The 13,694-nt window shown below is 49.8% G+C and overlaps 1 protein-coding gene across 1 annotated transcript; it reads right to left on the reverse strand.

Moving 5' to 3' along the window:
* Window positions 1–240: 240 nt before the first annotated feature.
* Window positions 241–1,888, reverse strand: LOC125553693 (BTB/POZ domain-containing protein At3g56230-like). Its single transcript, XM_048717435.1, has 3 exons — window positions 1,570–1,888; window positions 952–1,128; window positions 241–848 (listed from the first exon to the last, which is right to left on the reverse strand). Exons 1-3 carry the CDS (start codon window positions 1,765–1,767, stop codon window positions 366–368), a joined length of 858 nt encoding a protein of 285 aa, XP_048573392.1. The 5' UTR covers window positions 1,768–1,888; the 3' UTR covers window positions 241–365.
* Window positions 1,889–13,694: the final 11,806 nt, after the last annotated feature.

A 13,694-nucleotide genomic window follows, 5' to 3' on the forward strand; every position in this document is an offset into this window, starting at 1 on the left:
CCACTGTCCCTATGGCCTCGCCTTGGCGGAGAAAAGACTTATCGTGCCATTGCCTTGTACTAGATGAGAATACATCTAACAGCCACGAGGATGGTGGCCATTCCATGGAATCTTGTGCAGGATCCACGGGTACATATGGGGTCGAAAACACCTCATAGTGGGGTGAGACTGCAGGGTCGAACACAAGGTATGGGTCCATCTAAAGTAAGATAGCTGATGTCCTATGACCCAAGTTGCCCAGCCCTGAACTGACGGAGCCTGAATTACTCTTGCATTTGATAGCACCGGGTGTACATGCAACGACTTTTCTGTGCCCGGAAAAAAAAAACAGCTGCATCTAGGATCTAGCTATATACATGTGCACTTCACGCCTTCTTGGCGCCGGCGGCCTTGGCGAGCAGCGCCCTGGTGATCTCGACGCACAAGCCGGCGTTCCTGACGGCGAAGTCATGGTACTCGTCGGAGAACACCACCTGCTCCGCGTGCTCCACCACCGTGCCCATGGCGCGCTCCTTCAGCGCGCCGCCCGAGCTGACACGATCGGCCACCTCCAGCGTCCGCAACGCATTCCCAGGATCCATCGCCGCAACCAGCCGCGCCTCACACGCCCGCCCCAGGAACGGCACGTCGTACTTGTCTGCCGCAACCAGGAGCGCGTGCAGCCGTCGCTCCGACGCCGATGTCGCCGTCGCCGCCGCAGCCGCGTCGAGGGTCCCGGTGTATAAGAAGGCCAGGAAGAGGGAGAGCTCGTCGTGGGCTAGCTCCGGGAGGGAGACGCAGCCGCCGGCGGGGGCCGCCTTGCACTCGTCGGAGCACAGCATGTGCTGGAACACCTCCGACCTCGCCGCCTGCACGCAATGCACGGCCGGGGTTAATTATTCGTTTATTCATCAGCGGGCCTAAACCCCAAAGGGCCGGCGGTGATGATGGACATAAAGGAAGGCGGCTCACCAGGATGGCCTTGTGGGCCGGGATCGGCGGCCCATTTCCTGGTTTGACGACTATGTCGGTGTGGGCTCCCTCCACCCAGGCCGCCCCGAAGCCCTGCTCGAGGAACCCGGCCCGCTGGTTCGCCGCCTCCTCCCTGTCTCTCATCTCCTTCATCTGCTCCCATGCTTCTCTCATCCCCTGCTTCAACATCACAAAGAAAGAAAATTTAGGGTAATGACTTCCCGGCGTTACTGATTACGCATTTTAAAACTTTAACTGAACATTAGAAGCGTCAATCATGAGAGTGGCGTCAAGTGTCATTCTCACCGACCAAACTTTTCTGTTCAGACATGCATGCAATTCTGTGACGGAGACATGCGGCTCGCCGGTCGGTAAGATAGTACTGGCGGTGACGGCAGAGCAAACAAACCACGATGGACGAACTAATTAAGGCGCCCGTCGCATGCAGATGCAGGTCTTTCGTGTTTCTATGGAAACGATATTTCGCCATAGGACATCAGCTTAAGTATCTTGCTTGCTTACATGCAGAGCTCCATCACAGTTCGTGACAGCTTAAGTACACACGATTGATATGCAACATTGGAGACCATGAGGATTAATAAATTTGAGAGTTCTTGCCTTGGTGGAGCTGTCTCTGTGCTTGATCAATCCGCGGGGGGTCACCAAGCCACGGTCGTCCTGGCCGTCACCGGCGGCGTGATCGCCGTCGTTGAGGAAGGCGATGATGGCCTTGGAGCCTTCGTAGCACGGGGAGCATATGGTGTTCCTCGGAGGCCTGTAGATGGCGGCCATGGGGCCGCAGATGCAGCAGTCCATGCTTCGTTCTCCTTGGCAATGGTGGTGGTGGTGGTCGTGGTGGTGGCAGCAAGGTCGCCATTGCCGTGCGCTGCGTGAGGATATAAAGATGTCCGGGAGAAGGGAGGGAGGAGGATGGTGTGTTGCTTGCTTCTATATTTCTTTTCAAGGACTAGTATTTTTGGTGGTTGCTAGCCGACTAAAGCAACCACAAGCAGTACGTGGAACTAATTAATTAAAAATTCTCCTCCACTGTATTCTTCTAGGCTTAACTCTCATAACGAATGTACTCCAAAAGATAAAGACGTGTGAGGAATTTATCAATGTAGTTGCTGCATGGACATTGTCCACACACACTGACCTGCCATTTTCCAACACGGTAACACATATGTACTTGCATACTATTAAAATGAGCAGGATAACCAATCATCGGAAAATATTATTGCAGTTGGCTCTCGAGATTTTAATTCCCCACCAGAAAGAAAGGATGTCTTGCCTGTAAAGAAATCGTGCAGATATCGGCTGTTGGAATTTTCTTTAATGGTGGGCTTAGGTACAATTTGTCTACTGGATAAGAAAGATAGACAAGGCCAACTACTATGTACCAAACACAGCCACAGCTGTATATCAAACGCGTTTTAGCTATGTGCATAATTGATTTCGATGTAATTTTGAATCTCGGCATAACAGAGCAGTCATGATTTTTCTTTTTGAAATGGAGGTTGAAACCTCCGTCTCTGCATCATTATGATGCACACAATCGAGTCGTCTTTTTTCCTGGTGCCAAAGTGTTATATTTCTTTCACCCTTTTCCCTTAAGGTTCCCTGTGCAGTTTGTGACCAGCTGTTACTAATGCAGTAATATAATTTTGATTCTGCAATTTTCGGGGGAAAAAAAGAGATCTTGATTCTGCAGTATGCTTGTGAGGTAGACAGGAGACGTATGTTCTAAGAAGGAAGGACAACAGACGGTGTCTTCAATTCCGTGTTTCTTTCCCTCTCTCCTCAAATATGAGTGGACATCATAAGAACACAATGTTCAGAAAAATAAATTCAGACAATTGGATGGTTCTAAGATGTTGCATGAAGGAATGATGGAGCAGAATGCTGAGAGGGACTTTCCAACCTGAGAAGAAGAGACTTTTGGGGAGCGACCTCAAGGATGTTGGAAGCTTGGAGGTTGGCACGTACTACATCATTAACAGGTTAACCACTACCCCCCAACTCATCCGACCCGACCATATCTGCATGAGTTGTTTCAGTTGGAACGAAATAAACAAGAGGCCGGAATATGATTGTTGGAAGAATGTTTGCCACGTAGTATTGATTGTGACAACGGCAACATTGTATACAAATTTAACAATCCAACAAATATACGCAGAAAATATGTGTAAGTGTAATCATATCTGTTTCGTGGGGAATTTGAAGGCATGTTCGTGCAATCACTGTCTCAGAAAGCGCCGCGCGCCAGTGTAAAAAGTGCGGTCCTTTTTTCCAATTGATTGTACTAGCTTAACAAGCATGTAAGGTGTGCGCATTGATGATAAAGCGTGCGTTTGTTGGTTTATCAATCAAGCTGCAACGCCATCGTCGATCATCTATATATCAAACTGAAAGGAGATCGGAACTGCAAACGTGCGTAAGAGTAGGTTTGTGCGTACGTTCGCCTAGCCTGTCGTCGTGCAATCACGATCACCGAGAGGTAAACGGGGTATGAATCCGGCGTTCATCATGCATGGTCCTGCATGTCAGCCGGCTAGCCGTAGCGTAGGATCGGTCGGGCTGCCTTTTCTTTTGAAACGGAGGCAAAAACTTTGCCTCCTGTATAAGGAAAGAATAGAGTTTTTTGCATCACACATCCTTAACACAATATGGTAATTACTCTTGCAAAATAAAAGACCCTAACTTCTTTGCCTTAAGGGCAGTGGCGGAGCTTGAAAGAAAAAGTTGGACGGGCCGGACTAAAGAAGAGCACAATTTTTTTTCTAAATTATGAATCATAAGGACATGTCACAAGGTTTTGCTAGAAGATATGTATATAATATGTACCAAAATCAATTCTCTTTTTCTTTTGAAGAACAAATCAATTCTTTATGAGTCTGATTGTCCTTGCCCATGAGTACCTAATTGCAATTTGCATAAAATCAAATCATTAGGTTTTTATTTATCACTACTTCACTAGCAAGACTGATCACTGGATGCATGGAACTGAACAAAATCTCCAAGTCAAAGAATCAGACTATTGCTTATCTAATTGACCATGTACCTGTGTGATGCGGCAGGGGGCTCGCTCAGGTCATGCGACTTGGAGTCGGAGGAAACCAACGGCAGGAATTGATGGCTGGCAGCACGCACTGGTAACTGGTGGTCGGTTGCTCCACAGCGCTCCGGTTGCTCCACGGCGGTCGGCAGCGTCTACAGAGAAGATGGAGAATTGGGGAAGCCTGTGCGTGCCTGAGACGAGGAGACGAGATGTTGTACATGTGCATGCGTGGGCTCAGTGGGCTGGGCTAAGATGACACATAGTTAATTTATTTTTGACAAATTCCTGGGCGGGCCATGGCCCTGTTCTGCTCCTACAGAGCTCCGCCCTTGCTTAAGGGTGACCCAAAGGCTTGCTGATACGTTTTTAACGTATCTATAATTTTTTATTATTCCATTCTGTTATACTATATATCTTAGATGTTTTACATTTATTTTATAGTAACTTTATATTTTTTTTGAGATTAACCTATTGACATAGTGTCCAGTGCCAGTTGCTGTTTTTTTGCTTGTTTTCTACTTCGCAGAATATCAATACCAAACGAAGTTTAAATACCACGAAACTTTTTGATGATTTTTTTTCTGGACATAATACAACTTGAGAGCCAATGAAGTGCCCGAGGGGAGGCCCACAGGGCCCACAAGGCACCAGGGCGTGCCAGAGGCCCCTGGCGCGCCCTAGTGGGTAGTGGGGCCCATAGGCCCCCTCTCCACCGCCTATCAGCTCTGTAAATACTTTAAAATCCCAAAACCCTAGGGGAGCAGAGAGATCAGAGTTTCCACCGCCGCAAGTTCCAGAACCACGAGATCCAATCTAGAGGCCTTTTCCAGCACCTTGCCGAAGGGGTCAACGATCACGAAGGGGTTCTTCATCAACACCCTTGCCCCTTCGACGATGCATGAGTAGTTTACCACAGACCTACTGGTCCGTAGGCAGTAGCTAGATGGCTTCTTCTCTCTTTTAAATCTTCAATACAATGTTCTACTCGATGTTCTTTGGAGATCTATTTGATGTAACTCTTTTTTTGCGGTGTGTTTGTTGGGATCCGATAAATTGCGAGTTTATGGTCAGATCTATCTATGAATATTATTCGAGTCTTTGTTGAACTCTCTTATGCATGATTATTATAGCCTTGTATTTCTTTTCCGAAATTTTGGTTTGGTTTGACCAACTAGATGTTGGGGAACATAGTATTAAAAAAATTTGCCTATGACCACGTAAGATCCATCTAGAACAAGCATAGCAACGAGCGGGGAGAGTGTGTCCACTTACCCTCGTAGACCGAAAGCGGAAGCGTTTAGTAACGTGGTTGATGTAGTCGAACGTCTTCGCGATCCAACCGATCCAAGTACCGAACGTACGGCACCTCCGCGTTCAGCACACGTTCAGCTCGATGACGTCCCTCGGGCTCTTGATCCAGTTGAGGAAGAAGGAGAGTTCCGCCAACACGACGGCGTGGCGACGGTGATGATGAAGTTACCGGCGTAGGGCTTCGCCTAAGCACTACGACGATATGACCGAGGTGTGTAACTGTCGAGGGGGGGGCACCGCACACGGCTAAGACAAATCTTGGAGTGCCTTTGGTGTGCCCCCTGCCCACATATATAAAGGAGCGAGGAGGAGGAGGCCAGCCTAGGAGGAGCGCGCCTATAGGGGGAGTCCAACTAGGATTCTCAATCCTAGTTGGAGTCCCTTCCTTTTCCATGAGGGGAGAGAGGGAAGGAGTAGGAGAGGGAGAAGGAAGGAGAGGGGGGCGCCACCCCTCTCTAGTCCAATTCGGACTTGCCATTGGGGGAGGGCGGGCAACCCTTGAGGCCCTTCTCTCCTTTCCCGTATGGCCCATTAAGGCCCACTACTTCCCTGGCGAATTTCCGTAACTCTCTAGTACTCCGAAAAATACCCGAATCACTCGGAACCTTTCCAATGTCCGAATTGTTGGGGAACGCAGTAATTTCAAAAAAAATCCTACGCACATGCAAGATCCATCTAGGTGATGCATAGCAACGAGAGGGAAGAGTGTTGTCCATGTACCCTCGTAGACCGTAAGCGGAAGCGTTATGACAACACGGTTGATGTAGTCGAACATCTTCACGATCTGACCGATCCTAGCACCGAAGATACGACACCTCCGCGATCTGCACATGTTCAGCTCGGTGACGTCCCTCGTACTCTTGATCCAGTTGAGGCCGAGGGAGAGTTTCGTCAGCACGACGGCATGGTGACGGTGATGATGAAGTTACCGGCGCAGGGCTTCGCCTAAACACTACGATATGACCGAGGTGTGTAACTGTGGAGGGGGGCACCACACACGGCTAAGAGATTGTCTGTTTTTGCCTTTGGGGTGTCCCCTGCCCACATATATAAAGGAGGGAGGAGGAGGCCGACCCTAGAGGGGGCGCGCCAAGTGTGGGGAGTCCTACTAGGACTCCCAAGTCCTAGTAGGATTCCCCTTTTCCTTTCTGGAGTAGGAGAGAAGAAAGAGGGAAAGAGAGAGGGAGTAGGAAAGGGCAGGGGGGCGCCGCCCCCTTTCCCTAGTCCAATTCGAACTTATGGGGGGGGGGCGCCTCCTTCCCTTTGGCCTGCCACCTCTACTCCCGTATGGCCCAATAAGGCCCAATACTTCTCCCGGCGAATTCCCGTAACTCTCCGGTACTCCGAAAAATACCCGAATCACTCGAAACCTTTCCGATGTCCGAATATATCCTTCCAATATATCAATTTTTACCTCTCGACCATTTTGAGACTCCTCGTCATGTCCCCGATCTCATCTGGGACTCTAAACAAATATCGGTCATCAAATCACATAACTCATAATACAAATCGTCATCGAACATTAAGCGTGTGAACCCTACGGGTTCGAGAACTCTGTAGACATGACTGAGACACATCTCCGGTCAATAACCAATAGCGGAACTTGGATGCTCATATTGGCTCCTACATATTCCATGAAGATCTTTATTGGTCAAACCGCATAATAACATACGTTGTTCCCTTTGTCATCGGTATGTTACTTGCCCGAGATTTGATCGTCGGTATCTCAATACCTAGTTCAATCTCTGTCGGTGTCAAAACCGGCGGATCTCGGGTAGGGGGTCCCAAACTGTGCGTCTAAGGAGGATGATAACAGGAGGTAGGGGACACAATGTTTTACATAGGTTCGGGCCCTCTTGATGGAGGTAAAACCCGTAAAACCCTACGTCCTGCTTGATTAATATTGATGATATGGGTAGTACAAGAGTAGATCTACCACGAGATCGAGAGGCTAAACCCTAGAAGCTAGCCTATGGTATGATTGTATGTTGTCCTACGGACTAAAACCCTCCGGTTTATATAGACACCGGAGAGGGTTAGGGTTACACAAGGTCGGTTACAAAGGAGGAGATATACATATCCGTATTGCCTAGCTTGCCTTCCACGCCAAGTAGAGTCCCATCCGGACACGAGACGAAGTCTTCAATCTTGTATCTTCATAGTCTAACAGTCCGGCCAATGGATATAGTCCGGCTGTCCGGAGACCCCTTAATCCAGGACTCCCTCAGTAGCCCCTGAACCAGGCTTCAATGACGATGAGTCCGGCGCAGTATTGTCTTCGGCATTGCAAGGCGGGTTCCTCCTCCGAATACACACGAAGAATTTGAATACAAGGATAGTGTCCGACCCTGCAAAATAAGTTCCACATACCACCGTAGAGAGAATAATATTTCACAAATCTAATTGCTGACTTGTTTTGGCACACGACATTATGTCATGGCCCGGTGATTATTCGAACCGTTTCCTTTAACTAGCCCCGCACATAACGCGAGGCAGTTTTTTGACACGTCTTGTCAAAGCAAAGATCGTGTCCCCTTATCACGGGATTCTCATCAATACGGGCGTGGGTAACCCAACCGCGTCTAGGACTCCTAGATTATAGGCAAGTCCCAAACGGCCACGGAGAGGACGCTGTATTCACCCTCTTTATAAAGGGACCAAGGCTTTTCACTTTTTTCCCTCTCCTGCTCAATCGAATCCTTCCCCCGCCTCGAGTTCTAACACCCAAAGCCCAGGTCAGGTGCTCCGGATCTTCAACCATGTCCGGATCCAGCCTTCAAGGCCGATGGATGCCCTCCTCCGTTACGGAAGAAGATATCAAGAAATTGAGGGAGGCCAGATATCTGACCACCGAAGTTTCGCATCGGCTGCCTCCCTAGGGCAGGTCGTCCCTACTCCTGAACCCAACGAAGACATCGTGTTCATCTCCCACTTCCTCCGAGGTCTAGGCCTCGCTCTGGATCCCTTCGTAAGGGGTTTGATGTTTTACTATGGGCTAGACTTCCACGATCTAGCCTCGGACTCCTTTCTTCACATCTCGGCATTTATTGTCGTGTGTGAGGCCTTCCTCCACTTTACCCCTCACTTCGGCCTGTGGCTCAAGACTTTTGATGTGAAGCCGAAGACAATCGAGGGACATCACGCAGCATGCGGAGGAGCATTAATAAGCAAGATTGCAAGAGCTCCGTGGCCAAAAGGTTCCTTTCCAAAGGTGTCCGGATTATGGCAACGGGAGTGGTTTTACATCACAGCTCCCAGAAGTGCCAAGTGGGTGGCTCCCCCCCGCTTTCCGCTCAGGCCCCCCACCACAACTGATGTCATGGATTAGCAGAGGGCTGAGCTGGGGTCCAGCCAAGGACGTGCCTATACTGCAAAGCCGCATTCAAGATCTCTTCGAGGGAGATTTTAATTTGGTCATGGTAATGCAAGTCATGCTGGTTCGTCAAGTCCAGCCTTGCAAACGCCGGCCCCTTCGCTTGTGGGAGTTCAACCTAGAAGGACCGCGCGCTATTCAAAGCTTCCTCGGCCTGACGCATGAGGAGATGTACAAGTCATTCTTCGGACCTCAAACAGAGTGCCCGGATACTACCGAGGACGTGGGCTTGAGCAGCAACCGCGCCGCCGAACAAGTAAGTAATCCTCTAGCCAGACACACTGTCTTTTATTTACCATGACATCATTCCTGAAAAATCGCCCTTTGACCAGGACTGGCTAACAAAGGCGAAGATGATTCGGTGTTTGGCCCCCTCCCTGAGGGTTTGGAAAACCCGGTACTGGAAAAGATGCGCGAGCTCGCACCCTGCCCGGAGCCCTCGAAGGAAGATACGGGGGGAATAATATGGGCGAAAGCGGGCCCCCATCGCTGCCAGTTCCAACCGAGGGAATGAGCGCCTCCATAAGGGAGGATGACCAGGGAGAAGATTCTGACCTTCTCTCGCTACGAGGGAGGAAGAGGACTGCCTCGGAGGATCCGGAAACCGAGGCCTCCAAACGGGAGAAGAAGTCTCCAACAGAGGGTCCTGCCTCGGGGGATGCTTTTGCCACACAAAGTCCGCGCGGGGATCGGCCCTCCAATGAGTCGTAAGTGATCAAAAAAATACTTTAATAGTGAAGGTATACTACCTTTCCTCTAAGGAAAATAACCGAAGCATATATCTTGCAGTTCGGACCTGAGCCCTTCTCAGCTGAGCTCGTCTTCGGGGGATCTTCTTCTGGAGATGTTGGAGAGCGAAACGCCTCCCCCGGACTCCCCCGCTCAAGAAGCGGGCGACCTCGAAGTGTCGTCACGGAGGGCCTCTCCGGATCCGGTGAGGCCAGAAGATAATCCCATAGTCACCCGAAGTCCCCAGCGTCCGGCTCTCGAAGAGAGCAACAAAAGAGTCCGGCACCATCTGGTATGTGGTCGAACGTTATGAGGGAGCTGTTGGAGCGAGCGGCCATCTCAAAAGAACACCGTACGTTGATGGGTACGGTGATGGAAAGAATTTCGTCCGCCGAAAGCGGATTACATGAAGCCTTTATGAGTCTACTGACGGGCTTTGAGGTACGTGAAATGATATACTTTTTGATAGTACCGCACATGTTAGGTGTGCCCTGTGTAGATAGTAGCCCCTGAGACTCTCTGAGACTCTAGTTATCGTCGAGAACGGCGGCGAACAGAGGATCATAGTCCCAGGTAATAACCAGTACTGCATTTATGTGCAGGTGGTGGAAGCTCCGGTGGCTAGCCGGACTAATGAGTTTGCCGAACTAAAGCGGCAACTGGATGCGGCAGACACCGACATCGAGCTTGTTAACAAGCGGCTTGACGAGTCACAAGGTAAGTAAAGTTTTCTGGTGAATGTCACATAATAAGAGCAGCATGATGCCAGTATCTTTAATATGTTGTGAATGCAGACGGAGCTGCCACCATGGAGACCCTTCGGGTGGAACTTGCCCGAGCCAAGGAACAAGCAAGAGTTAGTAATGCGGTTGCTTTGAAGGCGGCCGAAGAGCTAAGAGACGAGAAGGCCGCGCATTGCGAAAGCAAAGAGAAGATGGCCAAGATGGCTGTAGAATTAAAAGACACTGCCAACCGTTGCCAGTTCCTTGAAGAAGAGAACCGAGTGAAGGCAGCGGACCTTGAAAAGGCCACGATGGAGACCAAAGACACTCGCTCTGCTATGAGGGCGAAGAAGGAGGAGCTGCGCGAAGCCGGGGATATTGCGGCTGGGAAGCCCTTTCTGCTGCAGAGGAAGTTCGGAGATCCGCGGTATGCCCTCTTGATCGGCTGTGGACTTCGGCAGACGCATATATGGACTTGGCGGCAAGCGCTGTCGATGCGGTCGAATACTTCCGAGATCAGACAGATCGTGAAGTGGACAAGCTGTTCTGGTCGCAATTTAACGCTCCAGAGCATCCGCTTCCCTTGACTGATCAGCTAGCCGAGTGGGCCGAACTTAATAGGTTGTCCGAACTTACCATGAGGTCCGTCATAGATCATTTGTGGCCGGAGAAGCCGAAGCCGAACAGCTATTTCTGCTTAGTGCAGCAGTTCCTTGGTGCGGTGCCGCGCATCAATGCAATGAAGAGGTCGGCGTGCATAGTAGGCTTGCGGATGGCCTTTGCCCGTGTCAAGGCATACTGGGCGGAGATGGATGCTGCCACTGTTGCGGCGCAAGGTTCGGCCATAGGCCGAGTAGCTGCCGAGCACTATTTTGAAGAGGTTCTTGAGGGTGCTCGTTTGATAGAGGCCCAGTGTTCGAAGAATATTATGTTTGAGTGACATGTATCCCCATTGTAAACACAATGTTTTTATGAAATGTAGTAAGGGTGTATTTATACCTTTGCCGGAAAGTAATATGGTGCCTCCTGTGCGGCTGTTTATGTATATATGTATATAACCTGAAAGATTGCAGTCGTCGGCTTCAATCCCCATGCATATAATGCGGAGGTGCTCGCAAAAAAATGCATGTTCACACTTAACCCAACGTCTTGGTCCTATTAAGGAGGTGATAGCGCAGCGAACGAGGCAACCGGACTATGATGCTTTAACACTTTCACTTAGCCATAGGAGTTTGACGGTGGGGCTACTATATAGCCCCTGGTAGCTCCGCACTCTCCCAAACTCGGGGTGCATATATGCCTGGCCGGGAAACGACCCTTCATTAAAGCGGAGGAATTCTAACATTCCGATAGTTCATCGAGTGGTTGACCAGTCTCGCGCTATATCATGATAGTCAGTTTTCAACTTTCTCTACCGAGGCGCTCGTCCGGACGAACCAGGGCACAATCGCAGTAGTTCTCCTGGTGCTGCCTTAGCCGATAGAACGGAACGTAAGGCACCAAAACACAGGAGCCGGGCAAACCCAACATTTGACCAAAGACATGATTCGGAGCTGATGCATATAAGGCCAAACTCGCGACGCCGAACACTCCCTAAGGTATTCGGTCTTTATGGTATAAACCGGGCCTAAAGAGTGCCCTTTGTAAGAAGCCCCTTGTGTCCGGGTACGTGCGTTATTCTGACGTGGCCACATGCCAAGACGTCAGCATCCTTCTCAATATGTACTGAGAATCCGAGGGATGTAAAGCAACAAGAGACAGTAAAAAAGGTTCACGCAGGGTCTTAATCTAAAAAGAATCCTTGGAGCGGGTCCCTGCTGCACGTCTGTGCCTGTGTCTCCGTTGTGCCGTATCCTGGATGGGTGTAGCACGATGGTCATCTGTAAAAGAGAGGAACTTAGGTGAAAAGTTGTCGTGCAAAAAGGTAGTTTTTAAAGAAACCATGTATAATTAAAGATAAGTAAAAATTGCCACTTGTCTGCGCGCGTTGAGCCCCTTGTATTTGTAATAGGGGTGTGGCCATCAATCCGGTATGAATTACATATAGCTACGCCGGACTCGTCTAACCGTGTCCGTGGTCTTGACGGCCTATCAAATGCTTTAGTTGGTGAGGCCGTTTTTAGTGTGCGGCTGCCAAGGCAGTCGCACTCTCTTCGGCGCGCAAATATCGCTCAATATTTCCATGCACTGCAATGATGCCACGTGGACCAGGAATCTTGAGCGCGAGGGAAGCGTAATGCAGTATTGCATTGAAGCGAGCGAAAGCTTCGCGTCCAAGTAGTGCTTGATAGCCACTTTGGAACGGAGCAATGTGGAAGGTTAAATGTTCGATACGGAAGTTATCGGGGAAGCCGAATATAACCTCTAGTAGAATATAACCTCTAGTAGCGGATTGTATCCTAGTATACTAGGTTTAAACAGCTGCCACCGTCCATCAGGACTCGTGTAACGTGGTATGCGTCAATTATTGGGTCTAATACCAGGGCAGCCCATCCTGCGCGCCGGATACTTGCTGAGTAATCACGATGGTCGAAAGTGATCGGTTGAGACGACCAGTGGCAGGACTCCGCGGTGATAGGCCCTTGGGCATATTTTTCTGGGAGTGCCGCTTTGTTTCTCCCCTTGATCACGTGTAATACGTTGACTGTTTTGACTTCTGGTGGAAACTTCTTTTGTTCCCCAGTGTCTTGCTTGGGAGGCTGATCCTCGTCTTCGCTTGGTGTATCCTCCCCCTTGTGTACGACGTTGAGCTTGCCGGACTGCTTGAAGACCCAACATTCTCTATGGGTATGATTAGCAGGTTTACCGGGGGTGCTATGGATCTGACATACTTGGTCCAGAATTTTGTTTAGGCTGGACAGTTCGTCTCTGGCGCATTTAGAGGGCTGCTTTTGCTGACTTTGCCGAGAGCTTCTAAATCCGGCGTTTACTGCCGTGCTCTTCATGCTGTCTTCTTTATTCCGACGTTTGTTATTGTTGTTGCACCATGATTTCCCGTTTCCATCTCTAACTTCGGATGTACTTGGGTCGCTGATGCTGCATCTGGCTAGCCAGCTATCCTCACCCACGCAAAAGCGGTCATGAGGCTTGTTAATGCTGCCATTGTTCTCGGCTTTTCTTGGCCGAGGTGTCTGGCAAGCCATTCGTCACGAACGCTATGCTTGAAAGCTGCCAAGGCTTCGGCATCCGGACAGTCGACTATTTGGTTCTTTTTAGTAAGAAACCTGTTCCAAAGTTTTCGGGCTGACTCTCCGGGCTGTTGAGTTATATGACTCAAATCGTCCGCGTCCGGAGGTCGGATGTAAGTCCCCTGAAAATTTGCCAGAAAAGCATCTTCGAGCTCTTCCTAGCTTCCAATGGAACTTTCGGGGAGGCTCTTAAGCCAGTGCCGAGCTGGCCCTTTGAGTTTGAGGGGTAAATACTTAATGGCGTGGAGGTCATCTGCTCGAGCCATATGGATATGGAGGATATAATCCTCAATCCAGACACCAGGGTCTGTTGTTCCGTCGTATGCCTCTATATTTACGGGTTTGAATCCCTCTAGAAGTTC

The sequence above is a fragment of the Triticum urartu genome, chromosome 4 (assembly GCF_003073215.2).
Source record: "Triticum urartu cultivar G1812 chromosome 4, Tu2.1, whole genome shotgun sequence".
NCBI lineage: Eukaryota > Viridiplantae > Streptophyta > Magnoliopsida > Poales > Poaceae > Triticum > Triticum urartu.